At 43.0% G+C, this 22,023-nt stretch overlaps 1 protein-coding gene across 3 annotated transcripts in view; it reads right to left on the bottom strand.

The window, feature by feature from the left end:
• Positions 1-552: 552 nt before the first annotated feature.
• The window catches only part of SV2B (synaptic vesicle glycoprotein 2B), a 192,779-nt gene continuing 171,308 nt past the window's right edge, over positions 553-22,023 (bottom strand). For all 3 annotated transcript variants that reach the window (XM_047738761.1, XM_047738760.1, XM_047738762.1), the window contains exons 10-13: positions 16,128-16,261; positions 12,755-12,955; positions 8,412-8,571; positions 553-5,922 (exon numbers count right to left, since the gene is read on the bottom strand). In XM_047738761.1, coding sequence (XP_047594717.1) covers positions 5,739-5,922; positions 8,412-8,571; positions 12,755-12,955; positions 16,128-16,261 — 679 coding nt within the window. In that variant the 3' untranslated portion in view covers positions 553-5,738. The remainder of the gene's footprint in view (positions 5,923-8,411; positions 8,572-12,754; positions 12,956-16,127; positions 16,262-22,023) is intronic.

Raw genomic sequence — 22,023 nt, 5'->3', positions numbered from 1 at the left:
GGAAGTGGAGGATGGGACAGGGGATTTGAGTGACAGTCACTAATCTAACAGACCCCCCCACCCTTGCACAGCAAAATTATCAAATGTGGCAGCCACATTAACTTGGGTAGAGGACAGTCCCTTTCTGAAGGAATAAATATTTATCATTTCTGAAATTTTAAAAATCATTTAAGCCAGCAGAACCAGAGGTAAACGGACAGCTAAGTATGTGTTTCCGGTGAGGTGACAGGGACTCAACTCCTGGCTCAAAATTTCCAAAATGTGTACTAACAGTCCTGCTAAGGAGAGCCCCTCTTCATTCTGTAATTAGCAATGACATAACTTTTATTTCTTCAGTTAACCTTTGTGGATAGCTCTAGTCTCTGTTTCATGTCATCATTAATCTTTTTAGGAACTTCATTGCTGTCACCAAAACCATGCATATAAATTTCCTCCCCATATTTCTGCAAATTAAATAAAATGTGCTTTAGGCTTGCCTCAAATGCCAAAGGATTTATTTCCAAAATATTCCTAGGGCTATGTCTGAACACAGCACAGCTACCCACAGAAGTACAAAGCATTGGATGGGGTCAAGGAAGAGGGGACCACTTAAAGATAGAGACCTGTGACCATAAGACCCATGGGACCCATACTGTAAATACATGTTGAATGAGGTCTAAGTAAAGAAATTTATCCCGCTCTGCCTTTCTCTTACTTAAAAGAGAAATCTCTTCACCTTTTTCAAGAAACATTTCCAAACCAAGTTCAGATTGATCATCAGCAGGTCAGGGTCACACCTAGGTGTATGTCTTTATTACTTCCCGTGCACCTCTAGATTGGAGAAAGCTTTGAGTAGCAAAGAGAACCAATATAAGGTCTAATGGATTATAATATGCCACAAATATATTTACATCTGTAAAAATCATTACATCATGCAAACAGGAAAAACAGCTCATCAGCCCCAGGTGAAACTATGTCCACCCTCTGGTGACCCTAGGGAATTATTAGAGGCCTACAAAGAGACATGGGCCTGTCAGTTCAAGGCCTGAGTGAAACCAAGCAGTTTCTAAGGAAGGGGGTAGTTTTATTGATGTTCTTCAGTTACTGATGCACTGCCACTAGTTGACTGTCTCTGAACTTTAGGAAGATGGCGATCATTTTTCATGAGCTGCTAGCTTTTGTGAGTTTCTGTTTGGGCTGGATTTAAGTGATCAGGGTAATAGAGCTTCCCCCAACAAATCAAATTGGCAGGCTGTCAATGCTGCTCAAAATATGGCCCAAGGACGGACACCGTCCACCTCACCGGGGAGTTGTTAGAAACGCGTGTTCTCTGTTCTCACCCCAGCTGGGGTGGAGCCCAGCAGTGTGAGTCTGAATGCCGCTCCAGGTGATTCTGACAGACACTAAAATTCAAGAAGCATCAGCCACCCTATCGTTTCTCTCCTCCTCCCTTAACGCTAGGATCCTCGATTTGGAGGAAGGATGGTAACATTCCCAGGTTAATGACATATTTTCCAGTCATTTAAGGTCGATGATATACATATGGCAGGAACTAGAAGGAAGGTCTAAGAGGACAGTTTCAAGGGAAGAGGGCTTAGCTGGGAGGTGCCACCCCTTTGCCCTTTGTCCTTTCTTTTGCTTCCTGCCTGAACTGTGGATATGAGGACCAGCAGGAAAATTGCCATCCCGGTCCCTGAGGCAGCCTCATGGAAAAAGTGCACTAAAAATTGAGGAAGCCTAAAGGCAGGAGTCTGTTCCCAAGAATCCAATCACAAAGCAGCCGTACTAGCTATGGCTTTCTTTCCTCCAGATTTCCTTAATATGGGAGAGAAATAAAACTTGAACTTATTATGAATGTACTGTAAACCTGCTGGTTGAGGTTTTCAGCCATACGTTATCCAACCTAATCCCAACCAAACACCAAAGATTGGGTCAGTGTTGGTTCAGATGCCCCCTAGATGAGCCAACCGTGAAAGTGGACACCCCTTTCCTGGGACTGTGGGGAGCCTTGCTCACTACTCAATGCCCTGCTTGCATTCCAGGCCCTCAGCCCTTCTTCCACGTACAACCCTCTGCAAAGTCAGTGAAGTAAAAACTGAGTACTTTCTGGAGAAAACGAGTTCAGGTGTCTTTTCCTTTACCTGGTTTATGAAGATAAGAAATGACTATACTCTTGGAGGAAAAGAGAAACAAGAAAGAAAACAATGAGATTCAGAAATCCACAGTTGGCTGGTAGGGAAATGAGAACCTTCTTACAAGCAGAAGGTATATTTTACTGATGATAAGATCGTCGCACACTGTTTTTATTGCCAACTTAATAACCATCCTGCCCACTTGCCGTAAGTAGAAGGAAGCAGGAGGCAGGACTGTGACCAGGGTTTCCACCAGTGGATCCCAGCCTTAGCATGGAGCCTGGCCCACAATATGGGCTCCGTAAGGATTTATTGAATACATGAATGAATCAGTGACTAGATGAATAAATACCAATCTTTTCATACGATGATCCTTCCACTTATTCCAGGTGAGACAATCAAGTGAGTTGTCTATGAATGGCCTCTGGGAATGGAGGATAAATGTTTGTCTCTTCATCCCATCCCTCAGAGACTCAATGGGAGGTCCTGCAGTTAGGAGATCACGGACTGAGAGTTTACTCCAGAATTATAGAGAGAGCATCACTGCAGGCCTTGTAATCCGCTCCCAGTGTTACGCATCTCCTCGGTCATATCATCATTTGCTCTCTCAAGGTCCCCGTGTGCAAAATAAGGTGAAAGAAATGGTTTTCTACATGTCAACCCCAACTGATCCAATCCACTTAGGAATCCAGAAGACACCTTAGCGTCTGGAAATAACCTCTAGCCTCAGTTCTTAAAGGTTTGTTTATAATTATTTTTATTATTATTTTTACTGAGCTAATACAAGGTAGCAGGGGGACCCCGGGAATGTGGTTATTTGTCACATGACCTCAGGTGCATGTGCTATAAACTTCACAAACAGGCACACCGCTTTCACTAATTATGTCCAATAAAACAGAAGGTCAGAAATTAGCATCAAGAGATGACACAACACAGTTGAGCCTGTTAAAAGTAACGGGTCCCCAAATGGGCATCATAAAATACATCATGAACTGTGAATAGCATTGCCTCACGAAGGAGAACCTCAACCTTTCACGCCACAAGGATGCCATTGGGAGTCTCTCAGGGTAGAACATGAAATGAAAAAGAAGTGGCTGGCCAGGAATGCTGTACGTTATCCCCAAGGACTTGCCACGGAGACTATTTTTAAAGAAACATTGATCTCAGCAGGCATGACAGCATTTAAGAAGTGGCCAGGTATACCAGCGTCAGGCAATCCTTCACGGACGGGGAAAGGCTGCAGAGTCTGGCTGCACCCTTTACAAAGGCTGATATGATGGATGAGACCGGAACTGCCCTTGGTTGGTTAGGTGGTTGGTTTAAGGAGCCATAAAGGTCACGCAGAAGTTAGAGCTTGAAAACCAAATGGAATCCACCCCCGAATTATGGCAGCCACCTCAACACTCAAAAATTAATCGGACATGAGATTTACAAGATTCCTCTTCACACTCTAACTGCTTTGTAAATTTCTTCCATGGTAGCTGCTCATTAAATGGTATCATCCCATTGAAAAATAACGTTACAAGGGATGCGGCCGTCTCTGTTTCCACACTTTCCTTGAACGAACCGAGCCACTGTATTTCATATGGCCAGAATACGGAAAGTCTGTTACAGCTATGTTACATTGGGCTTCTCATTATTGATGCAGCCTTTATGTTAGGTAACTCCTAGAAAACACTGAGAGAAACGTTAATACACAATAGTATATTTATATATCTACGGGGATCAGGGTGTCAAATCAGAGTTGACATGTCTTCCTTCCCTGTAAAGAAAAAAAGAGTGAATAAAGAGGTAGGAGACAAGAGAAGCAAAGTCAACATTTTAACCATTACAACTGATCTCAGATCCAAGGTGGAAAGGTGTAATATTTACTCTTTCCTCCTGTATACCCGTTACTCCAGAAAACAACCACAAGAGGGCCTGAAGCTGTCCTGGGACCAAAGTGTTTCCCCAAGGCCGAGAAAATACTCCATGGAGTCATCATTATCTCGCTTCAGTTTTTGGAGATGTCTGGTAGGGAATGTGTGGCACTTGACAGCACTGAGAACACTGCAAACCAGCTTGAAGCATGAGTTCTTACAAACTGATGCTCACTTGGCCTCAGCCAGTCCACCTTCAGGGACAAGAGCTCATAGCCCACTGTCCCATTCTAGATCGTTCCAGTGCATGAATCCTTCCTTTTCTGTGTTGTCAAGACTTCAGCCTGTTGCTGACCCTTCCCGAAGCACTTTTCCTGGGTTCCCTACCCCACAGCACCCCACCCCCACTCATGTTCCAAACATCTCAGAAAAGAATTTACTTGGAGCACTGAAGAGAAACATACTTGACATCCACTGCATGCCCTGATTCCCATGCCAATGACATCTGTTTTCAAAGGTCCTGAACCAAGACACATAGCATAGACTTCTCATGGGAACTGACCAGGATAACAAATACAGATCATGTTTTACAGCTAAAAGAAATAGAAAGAATATACACTTTGGAGAACTGTGACTACACTTCCCCATCCCTTCCTCAATCACTCATCTTGTCCACTGTGTTTTATTCTTGCCTATAAAGAGAACCCCAGAGACCCGGAATCCTTCTGTTGTTTCTGGGGGAGCAGCAACATCTAATGCTGGTACCCACGGTGGTGAGCTTGATTCACAAGTGATCTGTGTAAGAGAGAAAAGTAACTACTCCACCTATGCAAAGAAAAGTGCCTGGGTTAAATGAACTGTACAACGTGAGTTTGCAAAGTGCATCCTCCTGACAGCAAGTTAAATGGCTATAAGATATTGTGCTTGCATTTCATTCAATCAGACCCAATTTCCTGGGACCCCAAATAGCAGCTCCTCCCAAAATATGGCTAAAACACTGGCAAATATTTGCAGGTACCATTTCTGCAAATTAAACCCAGATATAGTTATGTACAAAGTTAGTTTACAGAATACCTATCACATTATGTTTCTTTGAATAGATCAAAACAGGAATAAATATTATCCTTAAATTTACCACCTAATCGTCATGGAAAACTTAGGACACTTGGTTGAGGGCAGAGCAGATTTCTATAGATATTGCTCAAATATTTGGTTTTCTATATTAGAGTATCTTCAATGCTATTGTGCCAATTTTCAAATGGAACATGGGCTCGGTGATACCTTTAAATGCAAAAATATAAGTATCCTGTAGTTCAAGCCCAATATTTATGACTCTAACTTCCTGGTAAGTCAGTTTGTTAGGTCATCAGGCTCTGAGGAACTTTATGGAGGAGGAACTTAAATGTTTCTCACCCTCAAACTCATTTTGAAATGCAAATAAGTCCTTTCACCTCGGTAGGGGGAATACACACTCCTTGCTCAGCATGTGCACCCACTAGAAGTTGTGATCCTTCTTCCCCTGCTTTGGGCTGGGGAGACCCAAAGCCAAGAACACAGCTCTGGGATTCTGAAGGTGATTCAGGACACCCCCAAATCAGTCACCTGAGTTACAAACATATTGATGGGTCCTAAACTAGGAGTCACAAAATCAACTTCTCCTCCTGTGTCCTCTGGACAGTGTCCTCTGGACAGTGATAGACAGGAAGCATGGGTGCATTCAAGGTTCCTGGATAAGGGTCTTCCAACATCTTCTTTACCCAGAGGTTGTTCACATCAGGACCTGTTCTCGGGTCTCTGGCAGCCGAAGAGCAATCAGGCCACCCCCAACAAGAGACGCAGCAGCCAGAAGAATGGGGACCACTTTGGTTATCCCAACAAAAGAAGAAAATATGGTGTTTCCCAGGATGGCACCAAATTTGCATAATCCATTAAGGATGCCAAAGGCTGTTGCCCTGTAAAAGAAGGAGAAAGTAAATCATTCTAAAAGAAGAACCAGGGGCGCCTGGGTGGCTCAGTGGATTAAGCCGCTGTCTTCGGCTCAGGTATCCCAGGTCCTGGGTTCGAGCCCCACATCGGGCTTTCTGCTCAGCAGGGAGCCTGCTTCCTCCTCTCTCTCTCTGCCTGCCTCTCTGCTTACTTGTGATTTCTCTCTGTCAAATAAATAAATAAAAAATAAATAAATAAATAAAAAATAAAAGAAGAACCAGACCTCCTTGGATGAACAGGACTGGGTCCTTTCTTTCCCTTGTTGTGAGGGAATGTATAGTGAAGATGTGGGAGGGGACTTCTGTCCCTAAACATAAAAGTCAAACATTCTCATTTTAATCAAATTTGGAAATACAGAATAACATAAAGATGCAAAGATATATAACCCCACCACTGAAAGACAATCACCACTATTCACATTCTGGAGTATTTCCTTCACACTTGTTTCTTTTTCTTTTCAAATGTAGACTACATTTCCCAGATTCCCTTGCTTCAGAGTCTGGCCATGTGACTGTTTTTAGCCAATGGGATATAAGTGCAAATGGCAGCTCCTGAGAAATTTCCTTGAGGGATGTCTTGAGTGGTACTTTTTGCTCTCTTCTCTTCCATTTTTCTTCCTTCCATCCCACTTCCAAAAATGTAGATGGTCTCATCTTAGCCCATGGCAGAACTCATGAAACAGCGAACAACAAGATGAAAAGAGTCTGTAGTGCCTGCTCTGGACTTCTACAGGAGACAAAGAGGAAATGCCTACCTTCCCAAGGCTGCAGTTATTTGAGATTTCTGTCACCCATGGAAAAACTTAATCCTAATTATTATCCCCCAATTACACTTCTGAGGAGCAACTACTATTTTTTTTAAAGTTCATTAATTTTTTTTTTAGAAATCTCTTCCTCCAACATGGGACTCAAACTTACCACCCCAGTGATCAAGAGTCACATATTCTACTGACTAAGCCAGCCAGGTGTCCCCTCAGTGGTAACTGCTACTAATCATCTGTCCTTTCTTGACTCCATCTGTATACAGAGACTATACTCCCAGCACCAGCTCTCTTCAACTGAAGCAAAATATTTCTTTTTGATATCATAGGTTTATTAAGAATGTGTTTGCATTTTTGTACATTAAGTTTTTTTACATTTTTAATCACCTTATATATAACTAGCCCCCAATCCCAATCTTTTTGTTTTCAGAATTTTCTTGGGTATTTTCACATGTGTATTTCTTTACATGAAATTCCCAAAGTTGTCCCAAGTTTCCAGAGGGAAGGAAAAAAATCTCATTGAATTCTGAATGGATTCATTGAAGTTAGAAAGAAACAAAAGAAGATTTGAAATTTGTGTGAGAATAAATCTTCTTAGAATTTCGTAAAGTATATCTTGACATATATATAAGACTTCTGTTTCATCTTTCGGTAAAGCTTTATGGTTTTCTTCACATAAGTGTTGCATTTTTCTTATTATTCCTTATATTCTTATATTCCTAAATAGTTTAGGATTTCTGCTATTACTAAATGGAATTCAATTTTACTTTTAAATTTTTAGATACATTTTTAAATCCCATATGTTGTTAGTTTTATTATTGACCACTGTATCAAATTATTTTACTGTTTCTAACAGTCTCTTTTGTTAATTGTCTTGAGTTTCCTAGATGTAAAAGCATATACCATGGAAATAATGATAATTTTCCTCCTCTTAATTTTTGTAAAACTTAGAAGCTCTTGGTTCAGGGGAGAGGGGCTCCAAATATGGAATGCTGTGCTTTGCCATAGTTCTCCATATTCTAATACCTCTGTCACCAATTGGGGGAATATCATTAAGATTTTTTTGCAGAATTTCATTTACCTGCCTTCCACATCACTCCACATGCCTTTTGACCATAGGGCCACTTAACCTGCCATCCTTAAAATTCACACCTCCCTCTCCATAAGGAGGGATAACTTCTGCATAATGGCTTTGACCCTATGCCTTTCAACCAAGCCTCTTCCCATATGGCTTGCACAAAAATAGAAGTAAATGCTGGGCATTCCTACCACATTCTCTGCAAATGCCCTAGACCATCAGGCATCATCCCCACCTTTATCTGCCCTTGCCTCTCCCCCACCCTTTGCTTATCTAGTTCTTCACCTTTTTGCCCTCTCTCCCATTAGAGGCCTGTTATCACCTCTCTTCAGAGTGCATGGTACCTATGGTGTCCCCCTCATTCCTCTCTCCCAAACATGGTTTATAATTGTCCTTTGTATCTAGACCCTCTCCCCACCCCATCAGGCTTTAGCCTGCTCACCTCCCTACCTATGCCAACCCCCGTGCAGAAGAAACTCAACCACCAAAGAGATGTTTGCTTTGTCCGTGAAACACCAGAAGACCGAGGTGGCTGTGGGGGAGGGTGTTGGAATGGGTAGATTTCTGGCCAAAGAAGTCTGAACGAGTCCCAGAGAGAACCCCAGGGAAGAACTGACCTCTGGTTGGTGGGATACAGCTCCACCGTGATCACATCCAGAGCATTCCAGGCGGCAATGCTGGTCCCACAGAACAGGCACTGCCAACCAATCATCGCAGACTCGCTGTTGCCAAAAAACAGGAAGAAGCAGCAGACTGCTGAGATCAGCATAGAGCCACCTACAGGGGCAGGACGAGGGCAGGAAAAAACAAACAAACAAAAAAAAAAAAAAACAGAAAAAAACATGAAGCCCATGTCTTAGATAAGACTGTCATCCACTCCCATCTTCACAGAGGCACCTGAAGTAACAGGTTCCCTCAAGTCATAGGCCTATTTCTACAAGGAGAAAGCACGGCTCCCCACATGGTCCTCCAGCAGTGGGATCAGAGCCTTCTGCATGGGTCATGTCACCAGGGTTAGCCTCCTGGAAGGATTTTGAAATCCTCACTTTGTGGTGCTGCCCAGCCCAGAATTACTGGGGAGGAGGTCGAGGAGGCATTCCTTGAGAATCTGTTATGTCCCAGACATTGTACTGGGTGCCTGAAATATATCAATATCAAAAAATCCTCATGGAGCTTACGTGGTACTGAGAACAGAACTGTAAATGGGCTGCAGAAGAAAACCTGAAGGGCCCTGCTGTTTATTCCCCATGTGTCCCATCTCCACCCCAGACATCTGATCTACCTTCTCAGCCTTGCCCTGTGCCCTGAGAAGCTAACCCCCAGGGCCTGCTTACCTGTGGCTCCTTTGTCAGCTGGGAGCAGATAGGGGTTGGAGTATTTCTTCCCAATTCCCAGCCTATTTATAAGCCCTTTTTTGGCGATGGCTACATCCCCACCCCAGGACTATAGTTCCTTCCAGGAGCCTCTGCCTCCATGGTTCCAGCTCTCCTTGGGCTCTGTGAGTGCTATCTTCTCCCTGCAATCCTAGAGGAAGTACCTGCTGGCAGTTTCACTAGCATCCGGGTGCCTCTGCACCCGCACCCCCTGACTCTAAAAGCCACATCCCATGCATAAAGTCTCTTCACTAGCACTATCTAAGGTGGATCCTTTCTCCCACCAGCACTCTGACTGATACAGCTCATGATAAAAGTTCTCACTGAAAGAAGGCCATGTCAAATGCTGCCCAAATCCATTCCATCCAGCCCAGAAGAGCTTGGGGAATGTGGAATGGATGCAGGGCGTGGACCAGGACTATGGCTGGAAATGCAGTGGGAATAGTCAGAAGAAAGAAACAAAGAAAGTAGCTTTCCAAACAACCAGCTGGGAAACAGCCCAACGGTCCTTCCCAGGCATCAGGACCCTGGGGGTCCCGTTGACAGGAAGCTATGTTGGTGGCCTGGCCTCACCCACAAGGACCTCCCTGGTGGGGACGCCTCCGTCTAGAATCTCAGACCTGGAGTTGCCAACACTGATGTCAAACCCTGCTGGTGAGCTGGGACACGGTAACTGTCGCCTGAATTCTGCTGATTCTGGGAGGGGGCAGGGCTGTGAGCAGGTCACCTGGTAACATCTTTCCAAATAGCTAAGAAGGAGATAAATATCTATGGGGCCACAAGGGCCTTGGGACCTATATCACCTAAATGCATGCTTCCCTCAAATTGCCCAACCATGGTGTCTAGCTTACAATAAATGTTGACAAAAGTTTACTGAATACAAAAGCTTACCATCAAATAAATCAAGTGACGGTCAGAGAACTGACCTCTCAGCTACATTAGGTAATCCTACTATAGAGCCCTGTGACCCACTGTACTTCCACTCTGTTAACTCTCATTTCCCTTGTGATGGAGAGGCCTGAGTTCAAGTCCCAACTTCTTCCCCTGTGTGACCTTGAGCAAGTCTTCTAAACTCCCTGTGCTGCCTCACTTTCCCTCTCTGTAAAATGTTGACAAAAAATAGTACCTACCTCACCGGGTTATGGAGTGTTAAATATATTAATATTTACAAAATGCTTGGCAGGAAGCCTGACCTATAATCCATGCTTTATAAGTGTTTGTTCAATGAAATTTCTAGTTTATGTCTGTCTCTCCCAATAGATCATTTGCTCTGTGAGCATGAGGACGCTGTCTGTCTCACTTACCGCTGCCTTCTCGTTGTGTGCCACACACACAGCCTGGCAGAGAATAAGTCCTGCATATATTACCGCTTATCGAGTGAATAAATGAGAACAAACAGCCTCATCAGGAAAACTTCTACTTTGTTGTTAACAAGACATGACTTCTACCCTGGAAATAGCACAGCAGAGTACATTTTATGTCCCGGCAGATTCAAGAGGAATTTGTCTGAAGAAATAGTTCTTTTCATTCGTGGAAAGACTATTTCAAAACAGGTCACCTACATCCCATTGAGATATTTATTGAGCATCTAGTATGAGCCACGTACTAAGAATATCACCGTTGGTCCGCCTTGTGCTAGACCTTCTACTAAAGAAGGAAGAAGGAACTGTCTGTGCTTTTAACAGTGCAGCTCAGAACCAAAATACAGACATTAATAAAAGAGTAGGCTACAAAGAATGAGAAATAGTAGTTCCAGCTATCAGTTTGGGGAACCTGACAGAAATCAGTTCTGATCTGGGATACATTTATGATGTCAAGACAGGCTGCTGTGGCTGAAAAGGGGATGTCTGCTCTCCGGCTGCCCTGCCCCCTCCCCCTGCCCAGCCTAAACTCTGCCTCTATGGGGGAATATGTGGCTGTTCCAGGGGGCAGGCTACACTCCTGCACACATGCATCCACCCCACCCCTCATAGACCCTGCCTTCCCAGGGATGTTTCGGACTACCCCCGGGGCTCAGCCACAGTATTCGCTGTTCAACCTGGGGCTGGAAAGGTCAGGGGCAGAATGACAGAAACATCACACACCTTATCACATTTGAGCAAAGGCTGCTATTACTTTCACAATTGGAAACAGAAGCTCAGAGAAGGAAAGGAAGGTGTGCAGACTCATAAAGCAAATGTTGGCGGAGGTGGCCACCTAAGTCGGAGCTGCTGGTCTTGCACAGGGTATAAGTGAGCTGAAAAACTCAGGCATTGAGGACTGAGTCAACGCTGCCCTTCCTTCAGGGGCTTCAGGTCTAACCAGGGCCTCACCTGCGACCCAGGAGTTCTGTCTGTGACTGTGATGCCAGCCTCACCATATGCAGCATTTCTTGTGCTCCCCATTCTAAATATTCATGCTACTTTTACAATAATAATACTCCACGAGCCCCACACTGGCAAGAGCTCCCTTTGCCGAGCTCTGATTAATTTGCTCTTCTCTGACAAAACGACTATGTGATTTATTTTATTCCCCTTTGAGCTTCCCTGCTAGGGAGTTGGCATTAATTTTCCTGACCGGCTACATCCCAGAACAGACCCTTCACGGCATGTGTATCAGTGTGTTGTTCTCGTCCCCATGCTGGCCTTACAATTTATATATTCCAATACATATTTTCCCTGGCCCTGGGTGTATATGTTTTGTTTCTTATTTTCCATGCACAGCGTGTGTTTCTGTAGCAAACTTCTGTGAATCCTGGTGCGGTGAAGCAAGTCATACGTGAAAACTTCTACTATTTTTGAGAACCGACAGGCACCAAGCGCTATAAAATGCTCTGGCTACATTATGCTCAAGCCTCACAAAACCCGATCAGCTAGTTACAGGTACAGATATGGAACCTGAAGCCTGGAGAAGTAAAGGAACATGTCTCAAGTCAGATAGCCTCGAGCTGATAGGACTCGGACATGAGTCTGTGCACCTCCAAAGCCTAAGTGTCATCACTATGAAATCATAATAAGCAATGCAGTCTATTAAAAACCCATCAGATGTGGTGCCTGGGTGGCTCAGTGGGTTAAAGCCTCTGCCTTCGGCTCAGGTCATGATCTCAGGGTCCTGGGATTGAGCCCCACATCGGGCTCTCTGCTCAGCAGGGAGTCTGCTTCTCCCTCTCTTTCTGCCTGCTGCTCTGCCTACTTGTGATCTCTATTAAATAAATAAATAAAATAACATAAAAACCCATCAGATGAACTAATGTTCACTGAAGAGCATTTTATTATTTTTTTTACAATAATCTTATAAAGCGGGTAGAATGGGCATGTTCAATATACTTCTGAACTGCTAATAGTGTGAGTGACTATCCCAGAATCGCTCAGTCGGGAAATGAAAAGGAGTCCCTGACTTGGACCATAGGTCTCAAACTACATCCATGGAGTCCGGGAGTTTTGGAGCCTTGCCTGCCTGCTAGGCTTTCCACCAGCAGATCCCATCTTACCTGTTTGGTTTCCAGTACAAGATTTATTTAAGAAAAAGAAAAAATCCTCTCCTTTAATACATTTTGAAAGCCAGGATCCTCACCTACTGGAGGAGATGCGGCGTCCCTAACTACTCACCGATCATCTTGAGCCTTCCAACTCTATCCATGAGCAGGGCAGAAATGATGTTGCCAGGGAGGACAGACAGACTGCCAAGGAAGCTGACGAGGTAAATCAGGAAGTCATTATCCTGCTCAAAGTCCATGTGGCAGCCCTCCTTCGGCGCCAGAAAGGTCGTATTGATAAACCGGCAGTTGATAAACTTATGCTTGTAGAGGTCTGGGGAGAGAAGGATACCGTGGGTTCATGTACAGTGAACAGGGGCTGGGGAGAGATGGGGCAGAGGCAGGGATGGAGTCACGCGTCTTCCGAGGGCAGGCTGCCCCACACCTCTGGCCATCAGACAATCTCAAAGTCACAGTGACGTGTGGCCAGGTATGGGTGGACAGAGAAAACCCTAACAAGGTAATGACTGCTTCCACTTCCCATAAGCAAAGGGAAATGAAGTGAATGCCCATGGAGACGCACGTCTAAATACATCATCTTTCAACCAGGAAACCGTCCTGTTTCTTTCTTTCTTTTTTAATTGCTTTTTTTAAAAGATTTTACTTATTCACTTGACAGAGAGATAGATATCAAGAGAAAGAGAGCATAAGCAGAGGGAGCAGCAGGCAGTGGGAGAAGGAGAAACAGGTTCTCTGCTGAGCAAGGAGCCCAATGTGGGGCTTGATCCCAGGACCCTGGGATCATGACCTGAGCCCAAGGCAGATGCTTAACCGACTGAGTCACTGAGGTGTCCCAAAACCATCCTGTTTCTATCAATGACATGACACCAGGGTCCACACCAAGGCTGGGCCATTCTTCCGAGGCTACCCAACTTACAGGAAGAAGAAGACACAAGAATTGGGTCTGGATTGAGGGGAAACTTTCCAGAACCCATGCAGAAACCTGAACATTCTTCAAAATGAAAAACGTTTGTGGGGCGCCTGGGGGGGCTCAGTCAGCTGAGCGTCCGGCTCTTGATTTCAGCTCAGGTCATGATCTTGGGATCCTGGGATTGAGCTCCATGTCAGTCTCCATGCCCAGGGACTGTCTGCTTGGGATTCTCTTTCACTCTCTCCACATGCTTGTGCTCCCTCTCTCTCTCTCTCTCGCTCTAAAATAAACAAATAAAATATTTTTTAAAATTAAAATTAAGTTAAATTAAATTAAAAATAAAATTAAAACCCATTTGTTCAGTAGTTTCCACAGTGGGGAGCGGGAAAGATGAATATGGAGAACATAGAGGATTTTTAGGGCGGTGAAAATACTCTACATGGTATGATAATGGTGGATATATGCCATTATACATTTGTCCAAGCCCAGAAAGTGCCCAACACCAACAGCGAATCCTCCTGTAAACTCTGGACTTGGGATGATTATGAGGTGTCAGTGTAGGTTCATCAATGGTAACAAATACACCACTCTCATGAGGGCATGTTGATGATGGGGGAGACAGGGCTGGGGGACAGGAGCTCTATGGAAATCTGTACCTTCTTTCTAATTTTATTTTAAACCTTAAACATCTCCAAAAAATCAAGTCTTAAAAAAATATAAACCATTTGCTTTGGAACTAGTTCCCAAGTCTTCTGACCCCTTCTAACACCCACCGTCCAAGCAGAAAGAGTGCCTAAGGAAGCTCTCGGAAAATCTGGGTTTCGGGACCTGGTTCTGCAGCTGACCCTCGTTAACCTTCCGTAACCTCCTCCTATAAAATTAGAAAAGTACACCTGATTCTCTCCATCACTTCCCAGCACTGACATTTCATGAGTACAGGTGTTTGCAAAAGTCCCACGTGAGCATATGCAAAGAGGCATCATTAAAACTTGAAAGAAGAAATTAAAAGATGCATCCAGTTTTAATGACAAACAGGCAACGTATATGCCTTTTTAGGTTCGGGCTAAAAAAAAAATTACAAAGGTACATCTCATAATGGATCACTTAGAGATGGAGGGATATTTGGAGGACAGAGAGGAAACATTCTGAGCCTGACCTCATGGAAGGAAAAGACATTCTTGCATCAGCCATGCTGCTGAGGGTCAGGAGAAAGCAGTAATATTGGCACGATGCACGGAGTTCACTGGACAGATCACAGACTTCAGAACCAAACAACTCGGAAATGAATCCACGCTCTCTCAGCTTGCTAGCTGTGGCCTTGGGCAAGGGCTTAAGCCTGGGTTTCCTGAGCTATAAAATGGGAGTAATTGTACATTTCTCACTGGAGACAATGTAGATGAAGCCCCTGGTAGAGCTCAGGTAGTTTCCTTATGTCTCAACTCCCCTTGGTATGTTATTAACCTATGATGAGAGTAGTAAAAGTGACGAGGAGTGATAGAGTGGTGGGATTTTGTGAAAATTTTTTAATCATGGAAGACTGAAATGGTGTGATTTGAAAATATGCCTCTCATCTCACTTTGTGCACAAGGCTTGAAAAGATACAATTTTCCCTCTCCCTTTATTATTGTGAGAACATGAACCTTGCAAATTATGTGAGGTCTTTGAGAAAGCACTCCATGCATAAAATGCCACCTTCCTGAAATGTTGGCTTCCGAAAGGCTTCCCACCGAAGACCTGCCGCATATGGCATCGGAGATGCTTGCGATCAGAGCACTCACCCAGAACTTTTGTTTCCACTTCACATATGATAACACACGCAAATTACATTGGTAAAGATAGTGCAACTAATCCGTGCCATGCCTCGGACTAGAACCCATTTCTCCAACCTGATGCTCAATAACGACGTCCGTGTGTACCTTCCTACTCCTAAAGCTTTTGACTGAGCACTTTGCTTCTTATTTTTTTAAATTTTTAAATATTTTTATAAACATATAATGTATTATTATCCCCAGGGGTACAGGTCTGTGAATTGTCAGGTTTACACACTTCACAGCACTCACCATAGCATACTCCCCAATGTCCATAATCCCACCACCCTCTCCCGATCCCCCTCCCCCCAGCAACCCTCAGTTTGTTTTGTGAGATTAAGAGTCTCTTATGGTTTGTCTCCCTCCCAATCCCATCTTGTTTCATTTATTCTTTTCCTACCCCCTCAAGCCCCCCACGTTGCATCTCCACTTCCTCGTATCAGGGAGATCATATGATAGTTGTCTTTCTCCGACTGACTTATTTCGCTAAGCATGATACCCTCTAGTTCCATCCATGTCATCGCAAATGGCAAGATTTCATTTCTTTTGATGGCTGCATAGTATTCCATCATATATATATATACCACATCTTCTTTATCATGAATGGATAAATAGATAGATGAATGCTGTTGATGGACGTCGAGGTTCTTTCCATAATTTGGCTATTGTGGACATTGCTGCTATAAACATTCGGGTGCACATTTTTGCTTCTTAAATAAGGCCAGTCCACCCTTGATACCGTGCACCCACACCGCCCATGTTCTCACCTGTGTTGTAGAAGACAGTCGATTCAATGGTGCAGTTTTTGAAATAGGTATCGGTAGATGTAACATCTTCAAAATAGCACTCGTCAAAGAACGTGTCCTCGAAGAGTACATGTTTAAAGTACATCTTTGTGAACCTGTGGGTAAGACATTAGTCCCTGAGTGATTGGTCCTGAGAGAAGCCTTGAGATAAACATGGAAAGCACAGAAAGGCAGGAAAAGGGGAACTTCAAATGAAAGGGTGCTGAAACATTACTTTCCAAGGTTAGTTCCCTATTCCTTAGCTGGTGTTTATAAAGGAGGAAGGAGACTGGGAGTATGGAAATTTATCTGATCTGGATAGACACAGGGGGTACGAAGCAGCAGCCCGGTGATTCCCAAATGTAGTCATGGACCTTCTGCCTCAGACTCATCGAGATATGGACAAGCTACTGTGAAATGAAAATACTGATCACGTGGCACTTTATGAGAAGCTTTGAAAATGTACAGGTCCGGGGCTCCTGGGTGGTTCAGTCGGTTAAGCATCTGCCTTTGGCTCAGGTCATGATCTTGGGGTCCTGGGATGGAGCCCCACCTAAGGCTCCCTACTCAGCAGGGAGTCTGCTTCTCCCTCTTCCTTTGTCCCCACTCTGGCTTGCACATGCACTTTCTCTCTCTTTCTCTAATAAGTAAATAAAATCTTATTTAAAAATGCAGGTCCCTCAGCTCCTCCTAGTAGGCTTGGAAGCAATAGATTTGTGAGGGACTGAGAATCTTCATTTTAAAAACTTCCCTGCGGCTCCTGGTTGGCTCAGTGGGTTAAGCCTCTGCCTTCGGCTCAGATCATGGTCTCATTGTCCTGGGATTGAGCCCTTCATCGGGCTCTCTGCTCAGTGGGGAGCCTGCTTCCCCCTCTCTCTCTGCCTGCCACTCTGCCTACTTGTAATTTCTGTCAAATAAATAAATAAAATCTTAAAAAAAAACTTACCCAATAAAGATTTGGAGCAATAAGCACTTTCATTCACACAGAGGGTAGAGTATTATTGGTGAAGCATCTTTGGAGAACACTTTTGCAAAATTTTGAGTGCGTAATGGCATTGACCTAGAAATACCACCTCTAAGACCTGACCCTATCTATACTTGCTCATGCATTCAAAGAAATACATTCACAGATGCTCGATGCAACATTTCTTATAATAGAATTGATCACTAGACAGATGATGGGTGGGTAGGTAGACAGACAGGGAGATGCCCACATGGTGAAATACCATGTGGCTGTTACAGTTTTTAGGTAAATGCCTTAATATGGAAGAATCTTCAAGGTATATTGTTAACTGAAAAAAATAAAATGCAAGCTGTGCCCATTCATGTAAAAAAGTATATGTACCATATGCCTCCAAATGAATAGAATATACCCAAGAGTTACACAAGAAACTGGTAGATGCGTGGCCCTGGGAAGGCTCAATGGGATAAGCTTCATTTTCCCTTTATACCAAGCATACATATTACTTTTTCACGAAATACAAAATGAGGATGGAAGCACCTAGTGACTATGAGGTGCAGGCACATTTGGGAGCCACTGGTCTGCTCCAACTCCTACATGAACGTAATAGGAAGAAACAATATTACATTCAAAACCATATACTGACCTACATTAACATCATCCTCTGCGGGACCTTTCCCAAGCTCGGCCAAACTTTTAAGCTAGAAGCCTTGGACCTGTTTCCATTTGTGAAGAATTACAACTCATTCATTTGTCTATTCATTTATTTATATACTCAGTCTTCAGCAAAACTTAGGTAAATGGTATTAGGGGCTACGCATACAGAGAGGAAAGACATGGTCCCTGCCCTTAAATCTAATTCGGCGGGGGGGGGGGGGGGGGGGGGCGGGAGAAAACCAACAAGCCAACAGACAACAATTCAGTGGGAATCACCTTGATATAGGGGGTACAGGCTGCTGAGGGTCATTGTCCTCTTCAGAGCCACCACATGATTCAGTCCATGACCACAGATGATGACTAGGTCTCCTTTCCCTTCATGCTATACTGTATTCTGCTAACAACCCTACTCTAGAGTCACCTGTCATGAGCTTCTGCAAAAAGATACCCCCACCCAGTAAGAACACCTAATCAAGTGCTTCTCAAAGAGAAGTCCCAAGAACACTTGCATCAGAATAAAACCAAAGGTTGTTATGAAAAATGAAGTTTCCTATATTCCTAGACCCCTTGAACCAGAACCACCAGAAACAGATGCCAGATTATTTCAAAAATGTGAGGGGGTCATTTGTCTAGAGAAGCCAAATTATTTTACAGAATTTTTCGTAGGGTCAGATTTGCTACAGACTTATAAACAGGGGCCTCCAAAGGCTATCACTGCACTCTTCAGATTTCCATGGATATTGCTAAGACTTGTGCTACAGGAAAATGTCTTTGATTTCAAAATTAATGTAATTTGTATGCTGGGTATGTTTACTCAGGAAAGCTATTCCTGGAGGCTGTCTTGGGTTTTGCCTCTTTAAATATATCCTTCTCTTAAATATAGCAATAGGTTGCTGATGTGGCCCTCAGATATATTTTAATGTTCTGCCAGGGGTAGGTGAGGGAGCAGAGCCATAAATCATAAAGGGCCTGACGTAAGCAGACCTTAAAATGTATCTCCAAGTGAGTTATAAAAAGCCAAAGTTATAAAGAAAGAGATAAAAGGAGAAAGGACCAAGGCATATTTTATGAATCTTTATATAAACCATCCCCTATCTCTAATTTATATACTGAACTGGTCTGAGCTTCTTCATTCAGGAGAGTTCAAAGGCTGCAAGACAAATTAGAGCAAGTGTCTTATGGAACTTGTCCTGTAAGAAAACAGGAGCCATTGGCAATGCAGAATCTATGGCAGGATTATTACCCAAACACTCTATGTCAGTTACCCTTAGTCCCAATGGTTAGTCCACCAAATGGTAAACTATGCCAAAAATTTTATCTGTTTGGTCACTGTGTTTTACTTGATGGCAACCTCAAGAAGCTCAGTCTAGTGAAAGATAAATAAGAAAACTGATCATTAAAATTTAGTGTGATAATTATCAAGATGGAGGTATGTTCTTTTTTTAAAATTTTATTTATTTATTTAACAGAGAGAGAGATCACAAGTAGGCAGAGAGGCAGGCAGAGAGAGAGGGAGAAGCAGGCTCTGTGCTGAGCAGAGAGCCTGATGCGGGGTTTGATCCCAGGACCCTGAGATCATGACCTGAGCCGAAGGCAGAGGCTTAACCCACTGAGCCACCCAGGTGCCCCTCCAAATGATGAAAAATTTTATTTCAAGAAGAATAAGAAGTATTCATGGACATACTGGTACCAAAGTCAATCCAACAGACTCTCTAAGAACCTACACACTCATGCCTCAGTGAATCTGCCAGTAAGCCCGACCTCCTTCCTTCCTTTTCTTTTACACTCCAAGCTACCCAAGTGCTGAAATCACAAGATCGCATCCAGTCTGTATTACAAAGATCCCAGCCCATGTACAGCCTTTGGGAATAAAATCTTAAGCAGAATTATAAAAATAGAATCGAGTATAAGAGAAATATAATAAAGAGAAAAGCAATTATTAATTTACAAGAGGAAAAAATAGAACTTCATATACAAATATGGTTGTGAACATCCTAGATGAGACATTAATTTAAAGATGCTAAAATCCTTCCTTCAACTAGTAAGTGGATAAAAATGCATTACTACATTTATACCCTGGAAGAGTATTCTGCCATAAAGTAAACTGTTAAATGTGCAAAAACATGGATAGATCTAAGTACATAATGCTAAGTGGAAAAAATGGGATTAAAAAGCTTCATATTACAGGGTACTATTTATGCCACAGGGAGAAGAGCATTGGTTGCCAGGGACTAGGGGTGGAGTAAGGACTGACCACAAAGTGGCGTGAGGAAATCTGGGGAGTAACGGTATCTGGATTTTGGTGGCTACATGACTGTCTGCCCTTGGCAAACTCAAAGAACTATACTATTAAAAGGGTGAATTTTATTATATAAAAGTCATAAATTATACTCCAATAAAAAGGAAGTCCCAACAAATTTCTAAGTAATAATAGCTATGCTCCGCCCAAAAAGTTCAAACACTGACTAGATTGACTCAACACTCCCACACCCTGTAAGCACTTACCAAAAGAGATGTACTCATTCTTAAAAAGGTCTCTACTATCCTACATATCTGACTTTCAACCAAAAATTATAAGACACACTAAGAAGCAAGAGTGAAACAATATTATTTCAAAGTAATATTTAAAAAAACAGAAGTAGAAGCGCACCTGGGTGTCTCAGTCATTAAGCATTTGCCTTCAGGTCAGGTCATGATCCCAGGGTTCTGGGATCGAGCCCCACATCGGGCTCCCAGGTCACCAGGCAGTCTGCTTCTCCCTGTCCCACTCCCCCTGCTTGTGTTCCCTCTCTCACTGTCTCTCTCAGTCAAATAAATAAATAAAATCTTAAAAAAAAAAAACAGAAGTAGATATTACATCATTGCTGGAACTATTCGGTAATTTAATATAACTAGCATTAGCATATTAAAGCCTTAATGGCAAAACTGGATAACATGCATGCATGAGGGACAGTTCCAGCACACAGATGCAAACTATTGGAAACAGTCAAAAAGAAATACTAGAAATTTCTTAAAGCAGTAAAGCAGATTAAGAATACCTTTGATGGACTCATCAGTAGAATCATCATATTTAAGGAAGAAATTACTTAGCTTAGAGAAGTTTCCAAAATGAGAACCTAAGGAGAAAAATAAAAGGGAAACCCCAGAAAAGAGGCTCCAAAGACTTTGGGAAACTATTAGACAATCAAAATTGTGATTGGAATATAAGAAAGAAAAGACAAAGAACATTTGGCATAAGACATATCTGAAAGGGTGCCTGCATAGCTCATTGGTTAAACAGTCAACTCTTGATTTTGATCTTTGATTTTTGGTCTCAGGGTTGTGCAGTCAAGCCCTGAATCAGGCTCTGTGCTCGGCTCAGAGTCGCTTGAGATTTGCTCTCTCCCTCTGCCCCTCCCCCTGTTCACATGTGCACTCTCTCTCTCTCAAATGAATAAATAAATCTTTTCTTAAAAAATAGATATTTGAAGAGACAGTGGCTCAACATTTTCTAAATTAATGAAACAGGTCAAACCACAACTCTAAGAAGCTCATAGAACCCAAGAAGCGGAGGAGAAGAGGAAGAAGGTACACCTAAGTACATTATACTCAAACAACTGAATACCAAATATAAAGGGAAAATTCGGAAGGGAACAAGAGGGAAAAGTCACATTACATTGAGAAAAACAAATTTAAGAATTTAGCAGGCTTCTCATCAGAAATTATGAAAGCTAAAGACACTTGGGTAAAATATTCACATTTCTGAAAGAAAAAACTGCCAACCCAGAATTCTGTGCCAGCAAAAACTTCCTGCAAAAAATGAAGAATACTTCAAAGACAAACATTGACAAAATTTATTGCCACCATAATTGCACTAAGAAATAGTGAAGTTTCTCAAGCACAAGGAATATAATCTCTATTTACATTTGAAACTTGGATCTTCATAGAGAAATGAAGACCTCTAGAAATAGTTAAATTACAGATATATCTAAAAGACATTTTTTTCTTTTTTAAATCACTCTAAAAGCTCAACGAGTGTCTGAAGCAAAAATAGTAACAATATATTATGTTCTTATAGCGCATGTAAAAATAAAATGCATGACAATTACATAAAACATGAAAGAAAATGTGGGGCGCCTGGGTGGCTCAGTGGGTTAAGCCGCTGCCTTCGGCTCAGGTCATGATCCCAGGGTCCTGGGATCGAGCCCCGCATCGGGCTTTCTGCTCAGCAGGGAGCCTGCTTCCTCCTCTCTCTCTGCCTGCCTCTCTGCCTACTTGTGA

The sequence above is a fragment of the Lutra lutra genome, chromosome 7 (genome assembly GCF_902655055.1).
Source record: "Lutra lutra chromosome 7, mLutLut1.2, whole genome shotgun sequence".
Taxonomy (NCBI): Eukaryota; Metazoa; Chordata; class Mammalia; order Carnivora; family Mustelidae; genus Lutra; species Lutra lutra.
The sequence above is the reverse complement of the archived record's forward strand: the minus strand, read 5'-3'. Positions and strand labels throughout refer to the sequence as shown.